General features: G+C 48.4%; 1 protein-coding gene across 1 annotated transcript; it reads left to right on the forward strand.

The window, feature by feature from the left end:
- Positions 1 to 822: 822 nt before the first annotated feature.
- On the forward strand, positions 823 to 10,487 carry LOC310683538 (IgGFc-binding protein-like; the record flags this gene model as incomplete). Its single annotated transcript, XM_083453470.1, has 11 exons — positions 823 to 831; positions 1,253 to 1,826; positions 2,185 to 2,789; positions 3,204 to 3,771; positions 4,635 to 5,221; positions 6,227 to 6,800; positions 7,221 to 7,420; positions 7,880 to 8,021; positions 8,564 to 8,904; positions 9,412 to 9,681; positions 10,344 to 10,487. 11 exons carry the CDS (start codon positions 823 to 825, stop codon positions 10,485 to 10,487), a joined length of 4,014 nt encoding a protein of 1,337 aa, XP_083309596.1.
- Positions 10,488 to 12,276: the final 1,789 nt, after the last annotated feature.

Genomic DNA, 12,276 nt, shown 5'->3' on the forward strand with positions numbered 1-12,276 from the left:
AAACCAGGGTTGAGGAATCTGTGTCCCACCAGGTGTCATGGGCTCCAGTTCCCATCATGCCTGATCATTGGCCTTGCCTGTTATGGTTGATGGGACTTGGAGTCCAAAAACATATAGAGGGCCAAAGGTTCCCCATTCCTAGTATAAATAACGCCTAGTCTCACTAAGCAGGAGCAGCACTAGGGGGCAATGTGGTGCAGGTATCAGTCATTGATTGTAGACCTATAGTAAGATTTAAGAGATTTGACCCAATTTGCTTGCAATAATTTTTATTCTCCTCGTTTATTTTAAAAATAATGCTCATAATTTGAAAGCAACTGAGTTTAGGGATAGTAGATGAAGCGATGTGCAATACGGCTGGCAAATGACTTCCTCCCTCCTGTCCTTAGCTGAACCAGAACTCACCTGTAGCAGTGTGCTGTGTCGTAGAGGCATGGTGTGCAAGATGATAAATGGTCAACCGCACTGTGTGCCATCCTCTAATGCTACCTGCTGGGCAATGGGTGACCCGCACTACAACACTTTTGACGGACGCAAGTATGACTTCCAAGGAACTTGCACCTACACTTTTGTCAAGACACGTGCTGAAACCTTTGGACTCCCATCTTTCCATATCTTTGCCAAGAATGAAAACCGGGGGAACAAAGCAGTGTCCTATGTGACCGTGGTGACAACTGAGGTTTATGGGTATACCATCACCATGACCAGATCAGAAATTGGTTTTGTACAGGTGAGTGATGATCGATTCAGAGTTGATTCAGAAGGCAGGTTCAATGCCACTTACGAGTTCATGACGGCCATGTGAGCTGATGGTTACTGCACATGTTCAAGGTGTAGAACAAAAGACTGGTGACATTTTTAGGCCCTGCCATCTTGACTTATGAGACATCTTTACATATAAGCCACCAGCAAATTTGTACCTGGCATTGCTAGGGAAGCAGAAGAAACCAAAGTATCAGTGCAGCTTCTAAAGGTTCCTTCCATGATTCAAAATGCCAGCCACTCATATCCAAAGAAAGAGGAAAACCTGCTCATGGATCTCATGAACAAACATGTCCAATTTGGTTCAAATCCATGTAGTTTTTTAAGGTTCATGGCATCCAGATGGTGTCCAATCATATCCAAAAACAGCCAAAACTTGTAGCCCAATAGATGGAGAAGCAGGCTTAGCTTAGTTTAGTTTAGCTTCTGCTGCTACACATGAGCAAATGGTGATTTTACCCTCTCATGTCTTTCTTCCTCTGTAATACAGATCAATGGTATCCGGGCAAACTTGCCCATTTATCTGAAGGATGGGAACTTGCAAATTTTGCAGGTTGGCACCTCTGTCGTACTTTCCACGGACTTCCAGCTGAAGGTATCTTACGACTGGAGTCACCATCTCCGTGTCACCATCAGCAGTGCTTATCAGGAGGCTGTTGGTGGCCTATGTGGGAATTATAACGAGAATCCCAGCGATGACTTTGAAACCCCTGCAGGCACCACAGCCCCTAACATCCCGGCCTTTGGTGAAAGCTGGGAGGTGCCGACTATTGGCAGCCTTTGCTGGCATGATTGCAATGGGCCATGTAAGACTTGTGAATCCGATCAGGCCCACAGGTATGAGTCAGAGGCCTACTGTGGTCTGCTAACCAAGGTTTCCAATGGCCCCTTTGCTTCTTGCCATGCCAAGGTGCCCCCCACAATCTACTTTACAAACTGTGTGTTTGACGTCTGCTCCACTGAAGGCAACAAACAGTCCTTGTGTGATGCCCTGGCAGCCTATGCCGATGCCTGCCAGAGCAAGGGAGCCCAAATTGGTGACTGGAGAAGGGACTCTGGATGCTGTGAGTATGCAAAGCATGGAAAAGAAGGGGATGAACTAACTGAAGGGGGGCTTGTTTCAGATGGGGGTCTTAAAGGTGAGCGGTCTCCGAAATAACAAGCCACCGTTCCTAGGATTCTCTGGGGGAAATCATAATTCTTAAAGTGGTCTAAAAGTGATGTGAATGCATAGTTGGGATGTGATGCAATATAAATGCACAGTAGTGCACTCAGTGTAGGAACTGGGTGGCAGGGCAGAAGACCAGGCTCTCAGTCTCAAGATTTGTATTAGGAATACACCTGCTGTGTTAGTCCATGTTGCCAGTAGGATCAATATAACATCACCGCTGTGAGCCACCCAACCCCTTCTCTTCCCTACAGATCTGGACTGCCCTCCAAACAGCCAGTACCAAATTTGCGGAACAGCCTGCCCAGCCACCTGCATGGATGACCAAATTCAAGGGCCAAAGCTCTGCCCAGCTGTGTGTGTCGAAGGCTGCCAGTGCCTTGAGGGTTTTGTGCTGAGCCAAGGATCATGCATCCCCAAGAGCAGCTGTGGTTGTCTGTACGAAGGGCGCCCCTATGCCCCCAATGAGGCTTTCTGGGCAAATGACATGTGCCAGAAGCGTTGTGTGTGCAACCCGACCAGGAGGGTGGTGGAGTGTGCAGCTAGTGCTTGCAAACCAACGGAACGGTGCCAAGTGGTCAAAGGCGTGCGGGGATGCTATCCGACTGGGAACAGCACCTGCTCTGCATCCGGGGATCCCCACTACTTGAGCTTTGACAAAAAGAGATTTGATTTCCAAGGGCCCTGTGCCTATGTGCTTGCTGAGGTTTCCAACGGACCCTTGGAACTGGAAGGGTTCAGCGTCTATGTTCAGAATGAATACCGGGGGAATACTGCTGTGACCTGGACCCGGAGTGTTCAAGTCAACGTGTATGATGTTGAGATTATAGTCAGCAGGCAATATTCTGGCAAAGTCTTGGTAAGTCTGGCTAACATTGGGATATCATTATGTTAGTGAAAAGTCCCCTCTGGTGCAATTTGAAGAGGACTGTTGCATTGTGGACACTGTCCGCTAGCTGAGAGCCAACGAAAACTAATTCTGACCACATCCTCCTTCCTATTAAGTTGTGGAAGGACTACACTGGGGCATATACCAGTGGGAGTTTGGCTTTCCAACCAGGCAGGAGCACTCAAGGGGGGTGCAAATTGGGGTCTGGGTCTGGATGTGTGAACGCAGAAAGGTCAAAGGTGTCAGATAGAGACTTGCACGGCCACACTAGACCCCTGGACTGGAGTGTGCCACAGCTCCTGTTGAGATTATGGGGGTGGGAAACAAGAGCTCCAAATATCCTTTTCATTTTTTCAACAGCAGTATCTTCTCCTGTCTTTCTAGGTCAAAGGCTTGCTCACCTTCCTTCCCTATAGTGCAGCTGGAGGAAGAATCAAGTTATATAGGAGGGGCCAGGATGCTGTGATTGAGACTGTTTTTGGCCTCGTGGTGACCTTCAACTGGAACAGCAAGGTGTCAGTCACGGTGCCCAACACCTATGCCGACATCCTGCGTGGCCTGTGTGGAAACTTCAACGGGAACCCTGAAGATGATGCCCTTGTGCCTGGGAGCATTCTCATTCCCGATAGGCCAGTATTTGGTGGCAGTGGAATTGAGAACATTGACCCAAAATGCAAGGAGATAGCGGACCCCAAATGCCCAGGGATGGAAGAATTAGCTGCCCAGCAGCGTTCAGCGGGCCAGGAATGTGGGCTTATTGTGGCCAAGGATGGGCCCTTCCGGGAGTGCCATGGCCAGGTTGATGAAGAGGGCGCCTTCCAAGATTGCATCTACGACTATTGTTTCTACAAGGGACGCTATGCCTTCATGTGTGCGGCCATCGCCAGCTATGCCGCAGACTGCCGAGCTGTTGGGGTCACCATATACCCCTGGAGGTCTGCAACCTTCTGCCGTGAGTGCTCCATTGTTTGAAGCAGTTCCTGCTAGTAAGGTCAAGTTCATTTCCAGCAGGGTCTAGGGGCAGATAATGAGAGGAGGGAACAGTGCAGATAAAAGAACAGTTTAGAAATAGGGAGAACGAATGAGAGAAGAAAGGAGGTAACTCTCCAAGCCCACCAGACAGTCCTTCATCATCTCCCTTCTATGTTTCCCTTTTAACAAAGAAATCACTCTCAAATTGTCTATATAAACGCACACACTGACATGTTTAGTCAAATAAATGTCTTGCCCAGGCTACAGGGCTTTAGACAGATCCAGGCAACCATCCTTTAAAGTTGCAAAAGTTCATAGTCCAATTCAAAATACAGTGTGCTCTCTGCTGGAAAAGTGTGACAGGAAGAAGAAGATTCCACTTTCGATTGTTCCCCCTCCAGCCAGAAAAGGTGAGAGAATATGATATCACACCATCCCCTGTTTGTGACTCTAGCAACCGTGCACCTGTGATGTGGCTGCACATCGATCCTCTCTTAGCAGTGATGGCAGGATGTGTAGGGAGCAAGGCAGGGAGCTCAACAGTAGTTGGAGCCAGAAACAATGAGAAACAGAGACAACAAATTCTAGTTTTCTCCCCATCCTCCTCCTTGCAGGGTTTTACAGGGCAACACTTAGGGGAAGGAAGCTGGCAGCTATTGCCACCCACTGCACTGTTTGAAAGTAAGAAAGCACTCAGGTGGGGCTGGGTAAAGCCAGGCCTAGTTTGGTGGGTCAGGTCCACATTGTCCCAAATGGACCAGACTCTACTTCTTTGTAGATGCAAGATTTGCACGAGACCACTAAAGCATAACATTGGCTAATCTCTCTGTTTTGCACTTGCAGCCCTACCCTGTCCGCTCAACAGTCACTATGAACATTGTGCCAAGGGCTGTGACCAGACCTGCAGCAGCCTGCATGTCCCGCCTCAATGCCCAGAGAAGTGTGAGGAGGGCTGTGTGTGCAATGAGGGCTTCGTCAGGAGCTCTGACACTTGCGTCCCTATGTCTGAGTGTGGCTGCTTCTACAAGGGACGCTACTATCCAGCCTTGGAAGATTTCTATCCAACTTGCGAGGAACGTTGCAGGTGCCAAGCTGGTGGAAACGTGGTGTGTGTTACCACTCCCTGCACCCCCAATGAAGAATGCAAAACGGTGGAAGGGTACCACAAGTGCCACTCAGTTGGAAACGCCACCTGCTCGGTGGTTGGTGACCTCTATCTGACCTTCGATGGCCGAATCATTAACTTCCAGGGCACCTGCACCTACGTCTTAACCAAGCTGCAGAAGCCAACCCAGAGCTTGAAACCCTTAGTTGTTATTGTCAAGAATGAGCCTTGGGGCAATGGGGAGATCACACTTCCCACGATGGTCTATGTGGAGGTCCTTGACAGGCACCTTGTTTTGCTGAGGAACAACTGGGGAGTAGTGCTGGTGAGTCTCTTCATGCTGCTAAATCGACAAGCTTGGTGGGGTGGGCGTTCATCTCCTACTCACTCTGTAACCAGGATCAGGCCACCCACTAATCATCCTGAGATATTTGCCTAAGGGTTAGAAGATTGTTTTGGAGATGATTTGCTCATCATCCTTCTTTTAGGGCCAGAGTAGAAGCAGTAGTTTTCACACACATAACTACTGTGTGAATGGTTCTAAGATGTCAATTGCAGGCTCGGTAGCATGATCCAAGTTTGCACCCTGATGGGTGAGTATGTGCAGTAGGGAAGCCTTACACATCATCACCATCACCCCTACACACTGCTAAACTTTCAAATCTGAATCATCCCCTCCCTGTGTTTGCTCCTTGCATTGGAAAAGAGATCCCATTTGAGTGAATGGAAGCTTTCCTTCTCTAGCCCAACAGAAATAGCAGCTGCAGATGACCCATCCTGTTTCGGGACTATGACAAAGCGCAAAAATGTTAAAGACCCTGCCTCTCTTGCCGAGGTCCATTCCATGTGAGCTTGCAATATATTCTTCAGTCCCCAGCTGTTAATTGTGTGAATGGCATCTTGGCTAGATATAATAATAATAATAATAATAATAATAATAATAATAATTTATTATTTATACCCCGCCCATCTGGCTGGGCTTCCTCAGCCACTCTGGGAGGCTTCCAAAAGAATATTAAAATACATCAAACATTAAATGCTTTCCTAAACAGGGCAGCCTTCAGATGTCTTCTAAAAGCCTGGTAGTTGTTGTTCTCTTTGACATCTGGTGGGAGGGTGTTGCACCGGGAAGGCGCCACTACCGAGAAGGCCCTCTGCCTGGTTCCCTGTAACTTGGCTTCTCGCAGTGAGGGAACCGCCAGAAGGCCCTCGGTGCTGGACCTCAGTGTCCGGGTAGAACGATGGAGGTGGAGACGCTCCTTCAGATATATTGGTCCTTATTCTGCATAGCACACCCTACTCAGTAGGCTAATCCCCTTTATTTTTCCAGGTGGATGGAGTATTGCAACGCCTCCCTGTGAATCTTTTGTCTGGGCAACTCAGAATCTTTCAGCACGGGATAGGTATCACAATAGACTCCACCTTTGGCTTTGCACTGACCTACGACCTGTATTCCCACGTGAGGGTCACTATTCCCAGCATCTACCAGGACTACGTAGGCGGCTTATGTGGGAACTACAATGGAGACCAGAGTGACGATCTTCAGCTCCCTGATGGCACCGTGGTCACTGATGTGAATGAATTTGGTGCCGCCTGGAAAATTCCAGTCCTGGGCGTATCCTGCACAGATGGGTGTGGTGCAGAGGGCTGCTTAGTTTGTGCGGAGGAGAAGAAAGAAGCTTTCAAACAGCCCAGCTCCTGTGGGCTCCTCACTGCATCCGATGGTCCATTCAGTGCATGCCATTCCATAGTGAACCCCGAGCCATATCTGGACAACTGCATCAATGACCTGTGTGTAGGAGGTGGTGACCAACAGATCCTGTGCCAGAGCCTCCAGAGCTACATGAAAGCCTGCCAGGAGGCCAGGGTCACTATTGAGCCTTGGAGAAGCGCAACCTTCTGCCGTAAGTACCAAGAGAACCTTGATTCTGCTTTCCCTTCTTTCCAGTGGTGGTTGGTACCCACTGAGACAGGCAAAGCACAAGGCAAGGAGACTAGGAGTAAGTGGTGCCTGGGGCAATGACGGGCAGAGCCATTTCTGACTTGTTGTAAGTAAAAAGGTGTTGTAAGCAAGCAAGGACCACTTGGGGGCTGACTGAGGTTGTTGGGCTAGCATCTCATCATCTCTAACGCATCAACCTCCATTGCTTCCTTCCACTTCTCCAAGGGGTAAATCTCATTGGTCCTGTGACCTGGTCTTTTTGTTGACTAGCATTGCTCTGGCCAGCATCACATATGCCCATCCAAAGCAGGCAGGTTTAATTCTGCTGCTTCTGCTATATGAGGGACCCCCCGATTAACCCTCTGTGTCCCTTTTCTTGTAGCCGTGACTTGCCCTGCCAACAGTTATTATACCACTTGTTCCAACATCTGTGAAACCCAGTGTGCTGGACTGACTGACCACATTCGATGCCCGGAATACTGTGTCGAGGGCTGCCAGTGTGATCCTGGCTTCTTCTTTGATGGCCTCAAATGCATCTCCTTGGATGAGTGTGGCTGCTTTGAGCGTGGCAGATATTTCCCGGTATGTGGAGAGGGAGGCAGTGGTGGTGATGGGGATAGTATTGGATTGCCTATACACAACCCTTTTTGTCAGCCATCTCTGGTTAAACTATGGAATTCACTCTCACAAGAGGCAGTGGTGACCATTAACTTGAATGGTTGTGAAAGAGGATTAGAAATATTTCTGGAACAGAAAGCTATCCATGGCTATTAGTCGTGATGGCTAGCTTCTATCTCTGCTGCTGGAGCAAGAATGTTGTTGTACTCAGCTCTGGCTTGCAAACTTCCTATAGGGCTTCTTGTTGGCTGCTGTGAGAACAGAATTCTGGTCTCGATGCCCAGTGGCCAGATCAAGCCTGACTAGTCTTACGTTTTCAATGGTGGTTTCCTTTACTATGGAAATCTTTTCCCCCCAAGTGGTTCTAGGCTGTGTTCTCTGACCCTTTCCCCCTGTATACCAGTGTTATCTCTTGATCCCTAGCCTAATGAACCTGTGGTGCTCAATGACTGCAAGGAGAAATGCATCTGCACTGCAGCTGGAGGGTTCAGGTGTGAGGCCATCACTTGCCAAGGAGAAGAAACTTGCGAGGTGATCGATGGCGTCATGCAATGCCACAAGAAAGGTGACTTGTGATGATTACTTTTCTCCATGAACAGAGGGATTTTTGGATTCCATGTATTCTCTTGGATTCCTGTGAAATAGGCAAGGAGTGCTGGGCATTATGAGTTCAGCCCTCCACTGGTGGCAATGGGCACTTCCTTTGAAACGTAAAAAGCACTTTCAGAGAAGCAGTATTTGTCAACACTGTAGCAGCACATAGAGACAGAATTGAACATTCCCTCCCCACGGTTCCAAAACTGTGTTGGCCTCCTCAATGCTGCTGTGAAGGGAACAGTGATTCATTGTAATCTCATAGCAAGTTGTGAGAGATGTGACCCCCTCATCTGTTTGCTTGCAGAATTTTTAAATTATTATTCTCTTCTTTCATTTTTAAAGTAGGGTTTCCAATTTTGAATCCCTGGATTTAGGGATATTAGATGCAATAGTGTATCAGAAGTTAGAAACCTGATATTCTTTCAATAATATTAATAATGATGATGTAGGAAGCTTTCCTTCAACTCCAATAGGTTTACAGGCAACTAACTTTCTCCCTCCTGTCCTTAGTTGTACCACCACCCAGCTGTACCATTGTAAAGTGCCGAAGAGGCATGGTGTGCAAGATGATAAATGGTCAACCACACTGTGTGCCATCCTCTAATGCTACCTGCTGGGGTATGGGTGACCCGCACTACAACACTTTTGACGGACGCAAGTATGACTTCCAAGGCACTTGCACCTATACAATTGTCAAAACACGTGCTGAAAGCTTCAGACTTCCATCTTTCCATATCTTTGCCAAGAATGAAAACCGGGGGAACAAAGCTGTGTCCTATGTGACTGTGGTGACAACTGAGGTTTATGGGTATACCATCACCATGACCAGATCAGAAATTGGTTTTGTACAGGTGAGTATTGATCGATTCAGAGTTGATTCAGAAGGCAAGTTCAATGCCACTTACGAGTTCATGATGGCCATGTGAGCTGATGGTTACTGCACATGTTCAAGGTGTAGAACAAAAGACTGGTGACATTTTTAGGCCCTGCCATCTTGATCTATGAGACATCTTTACATATAAGCCACCAGCAAATTTGTACCAGGCATTGCTAGGGAAGCAAAAGAAACCAAAGGATCAGTGCAGCTTCTAAAGGTTCCTTCCATGATTCAAAATGCCAGCCACTCATATCCAAAGAAAGAGGAAAACCTGCTCATGGATCTCATGAACAAACATGTCCAATTTGGTTCAAATCCATGCAGTTTTTTAAGGGTCGTGGCATCCAGATGGTGTCCAATTGTATCCAAAAACAGCCAAAACCTGTAGTTCAATAGAAGCTTAGCTTAGTTTAGCTTCTGCTGCTACACATGAGCAAAAAGTGATTTTACCCTCTTGTGTCTTTCTTCCTCTGTAATACAGGTCAATGGTATCCGGGCACACTTGCCCATTTATCTGAAGGGTGGGAACTTGCAAATTTGGCAGGTTGGCACCTCTGTCATACTTTCCACGGACTTCCAGCTGAAGGTATCTTACGACTGGAGTCACCATCTCCGCGTCACCATCAGCAGTGCTTATCAGGAGGCTGTCAGTGGCCTATGTGGGAATTATAACGAGAATCCCAGCGATGACTTTGAAACCCCTGCAGGCACCACAGCCCCTAACATCCCGGCCTTTGGTGAAAGCTGGGAGGTGCCGACTATTGGCAGCCTTTGCTGGCATGATTGCAATGGGCCATGTAAGCCTTGCGAATCCGATCAGGCCCAGAAGTATGAGTCAGAGGCCTACTGTGGTCTGCTAACCAAGGTTTCCAATGGCCCCTTTGCTTTTTGCCATGCCAAGGTGCCCCCCACAATCTACTTTACAAACTGTGTTTTTGACGTGTGCTCCACTGAAGGCAACAAACAGTCCTTGTGTGATGCCCTGGCAGCCTATGCCGATGCCTGCCAGAGCGAGGGAGCCCAAATTGGTGACTGGAGAAGGGACTCTGGATGCTGTGAGTATGCAAAGGACGGAAAAGAAGGGGATGAACTAACTGAAGGGGGCCTTGTTTCAGATGGTGGTCTTAAAGTTGAGCGGTCTCCTAAATAACAAGCCACCGTTCCCAGGATTCTCTGGGGGAAATCATAATTCTTAAAGTTGTCTAAAAGTGATATGAATGCATAGTTGGGATGTGATCCAATATAAATGCACAGTAGTGCACTCAGTGTAGGAACTGGGTGGCAGGGCAGAAGACCAGGCTCTCAGTCTCAAGATTTGTATTAGGAATCCACCTACTGTGTTAGTCCATGTTGCCAGTAGGTTCAATATAACATCACCACTGTGACCCACCCAACCCCTTCTCTTCCCTACAGATCTGGAGTGCCCTCCGAACAGCCAGTACCAAATCTGCGGAACAGCCTGCCCAGCCACCTGCATGGATGACCAAATTCAAGGGCCAAAGCTCTGCCCAGCTGTGTGTGTCGAAGGCTGCCAGTGCCTTGAGGGTTTTGTGCTGAGCCAAGGATCATGCATCCCCAAGAGCAGCTGCGGTTGTCTGTACGAAGGGCGCCCCTATGCCCCCAACGAGGCTTTCTGGGCGGATGACATGTGCCAGAAGCGTTGTGTGTGCAACCCGACCAGGAGGGTGGTGGAGTGTGCAGCTAGTGCTTGCAAACCAACGGAACGGTGCCAAGTGGTCAAAGGCGTGCGGGGATGCTATCCAACTGGGAACAGCACCTGCTCTGCATCTGGGGATCCCCACTACTTGAGCTTTGACAAAAAGAGATTTGATTTCCAAGGGCCCTGTGCCTATGTGCTTGCTGAGGTTTTCAACAGACCCTTGGAACTGGAAGGGTTTAGCGTCTATGTTCAGAATGAATACCGGGGAAATACTGCTGTGACCTGGACCCGGAGTGTTCAAGTCAATGTCTATGATGTTGAGATTATAGTCAGCAGGCAATATTCTGGCAAAGTCTTGGTAAGTCTGGATAACATTGGGATATCATTATGATAGTGAAAAGTCCCCTCTGGTGCCATTTGAAGAGGACTGTTGCGTTGTGGACACTGTCCGCTGACTGAGAGCCAACGAAAACTAATTCTGACCACATCCTCCTCCCTATTAAGTTGTAGAAGGACCACACTGGGGCATATACCAGTGGGAGTTTGGCTTTCCAACCAGGCAAGAGCACTCAAGGGGGGTGCGAATCGGGGGCTGGGTGTGTGAATGCGGAAGGGTCAAAGGTGTCAGATAGAGACTTGCACAGCCACACTAGACCCCTGGACTAGAGTGTGCCACAGCTCCTGTTGAGATGATGGGGGTGGGAAACAAGAGCCCCAAATATCCTTTTCATTTTTTCAACTTCAGCATCTTCTCCTGTCTTCCTAGGTCGAAGGCTTGCTCACCTTCCTTCCCTATAGTGCAGCTGGAGGAAGAATCAAGTTATATAGGAGGGGCCAGGATGCTGTGATTGAGACTGTTTTTGGCCTCGTGGTGACCTTCAACTGGGACAGCAAGGTGTCAGTCACGGTGCCCAACACCTATGCCGACATCCTGCGTGGCCTGTGTGGAAACTTCAATGGGAACCCTGAAGATGATGCCCTTGTGCCTGGGAGCATTCTCATTCCCGATAGGCCAGTATTTGGTGGCAGTGGAATTGAGAACATTGACCCAAAATGCAAGGAGATAGCGGACCCCAAATGCCCAGGGATGGAAGAATTAGCTGCCCAGCAGCGTTCAGCGGGCCAGGAATGTGGGCTTATTGTGGCCAAGGATGGGCCCTTCCGGGAGTGCCATGGCCAGGTTGATGAAGAGGGCGCCTTCCAAGATTGCATCTACGACTATTGTTTCTACAAGGGACGCTATGCCTTCATGTGTGCGGCCATCGCCAGCTATGCCGCAGACTGCCGAGCTGTTGGGGTCACCATATACCCCTGGAGGTCTGCAACCTTCTGCCGTGAGTGCTCCATTGTTTGAAGCAGTTCCTGCTAGTAAGGTCAAGTTCATTTCCAGCAGGGTCTAGGGGCAGATAATGAGAGGAGGGAACAGTGCAGATAAAAGAACAGTTTAGAAATAGGGAGAACGAATGAGAGAAGAAAGGAGGTAACTCTCCAAGCCCACCATACAGTCCTTCATCATCTCCCTTCTATGTTTCCCTTTTAACAAAGAAATCACTCTCAAATTGTCTATATAAACGCACACACTGACATGTTTAGTCAAATAAATGTCTTGCCCAGGCTACAGGGCTTTAGACAGATCCAGGCAACCATCCTTTAAAGTTGCAAAAGTTCATAGTCCAATTCAAAATA

This window comes from Podarcis tiliguerta, assembly GCF_965153285.1.
Source record: "Podarcis tiliguerta genome assembly, chromosome: 8".
Classification (NCBI taxonomy): Eukaryota; Metazoa; Chordata; class Lepidosauria; order Squamata; family Lacertidae; genus Podarcis; species Podarcis tiliguerta.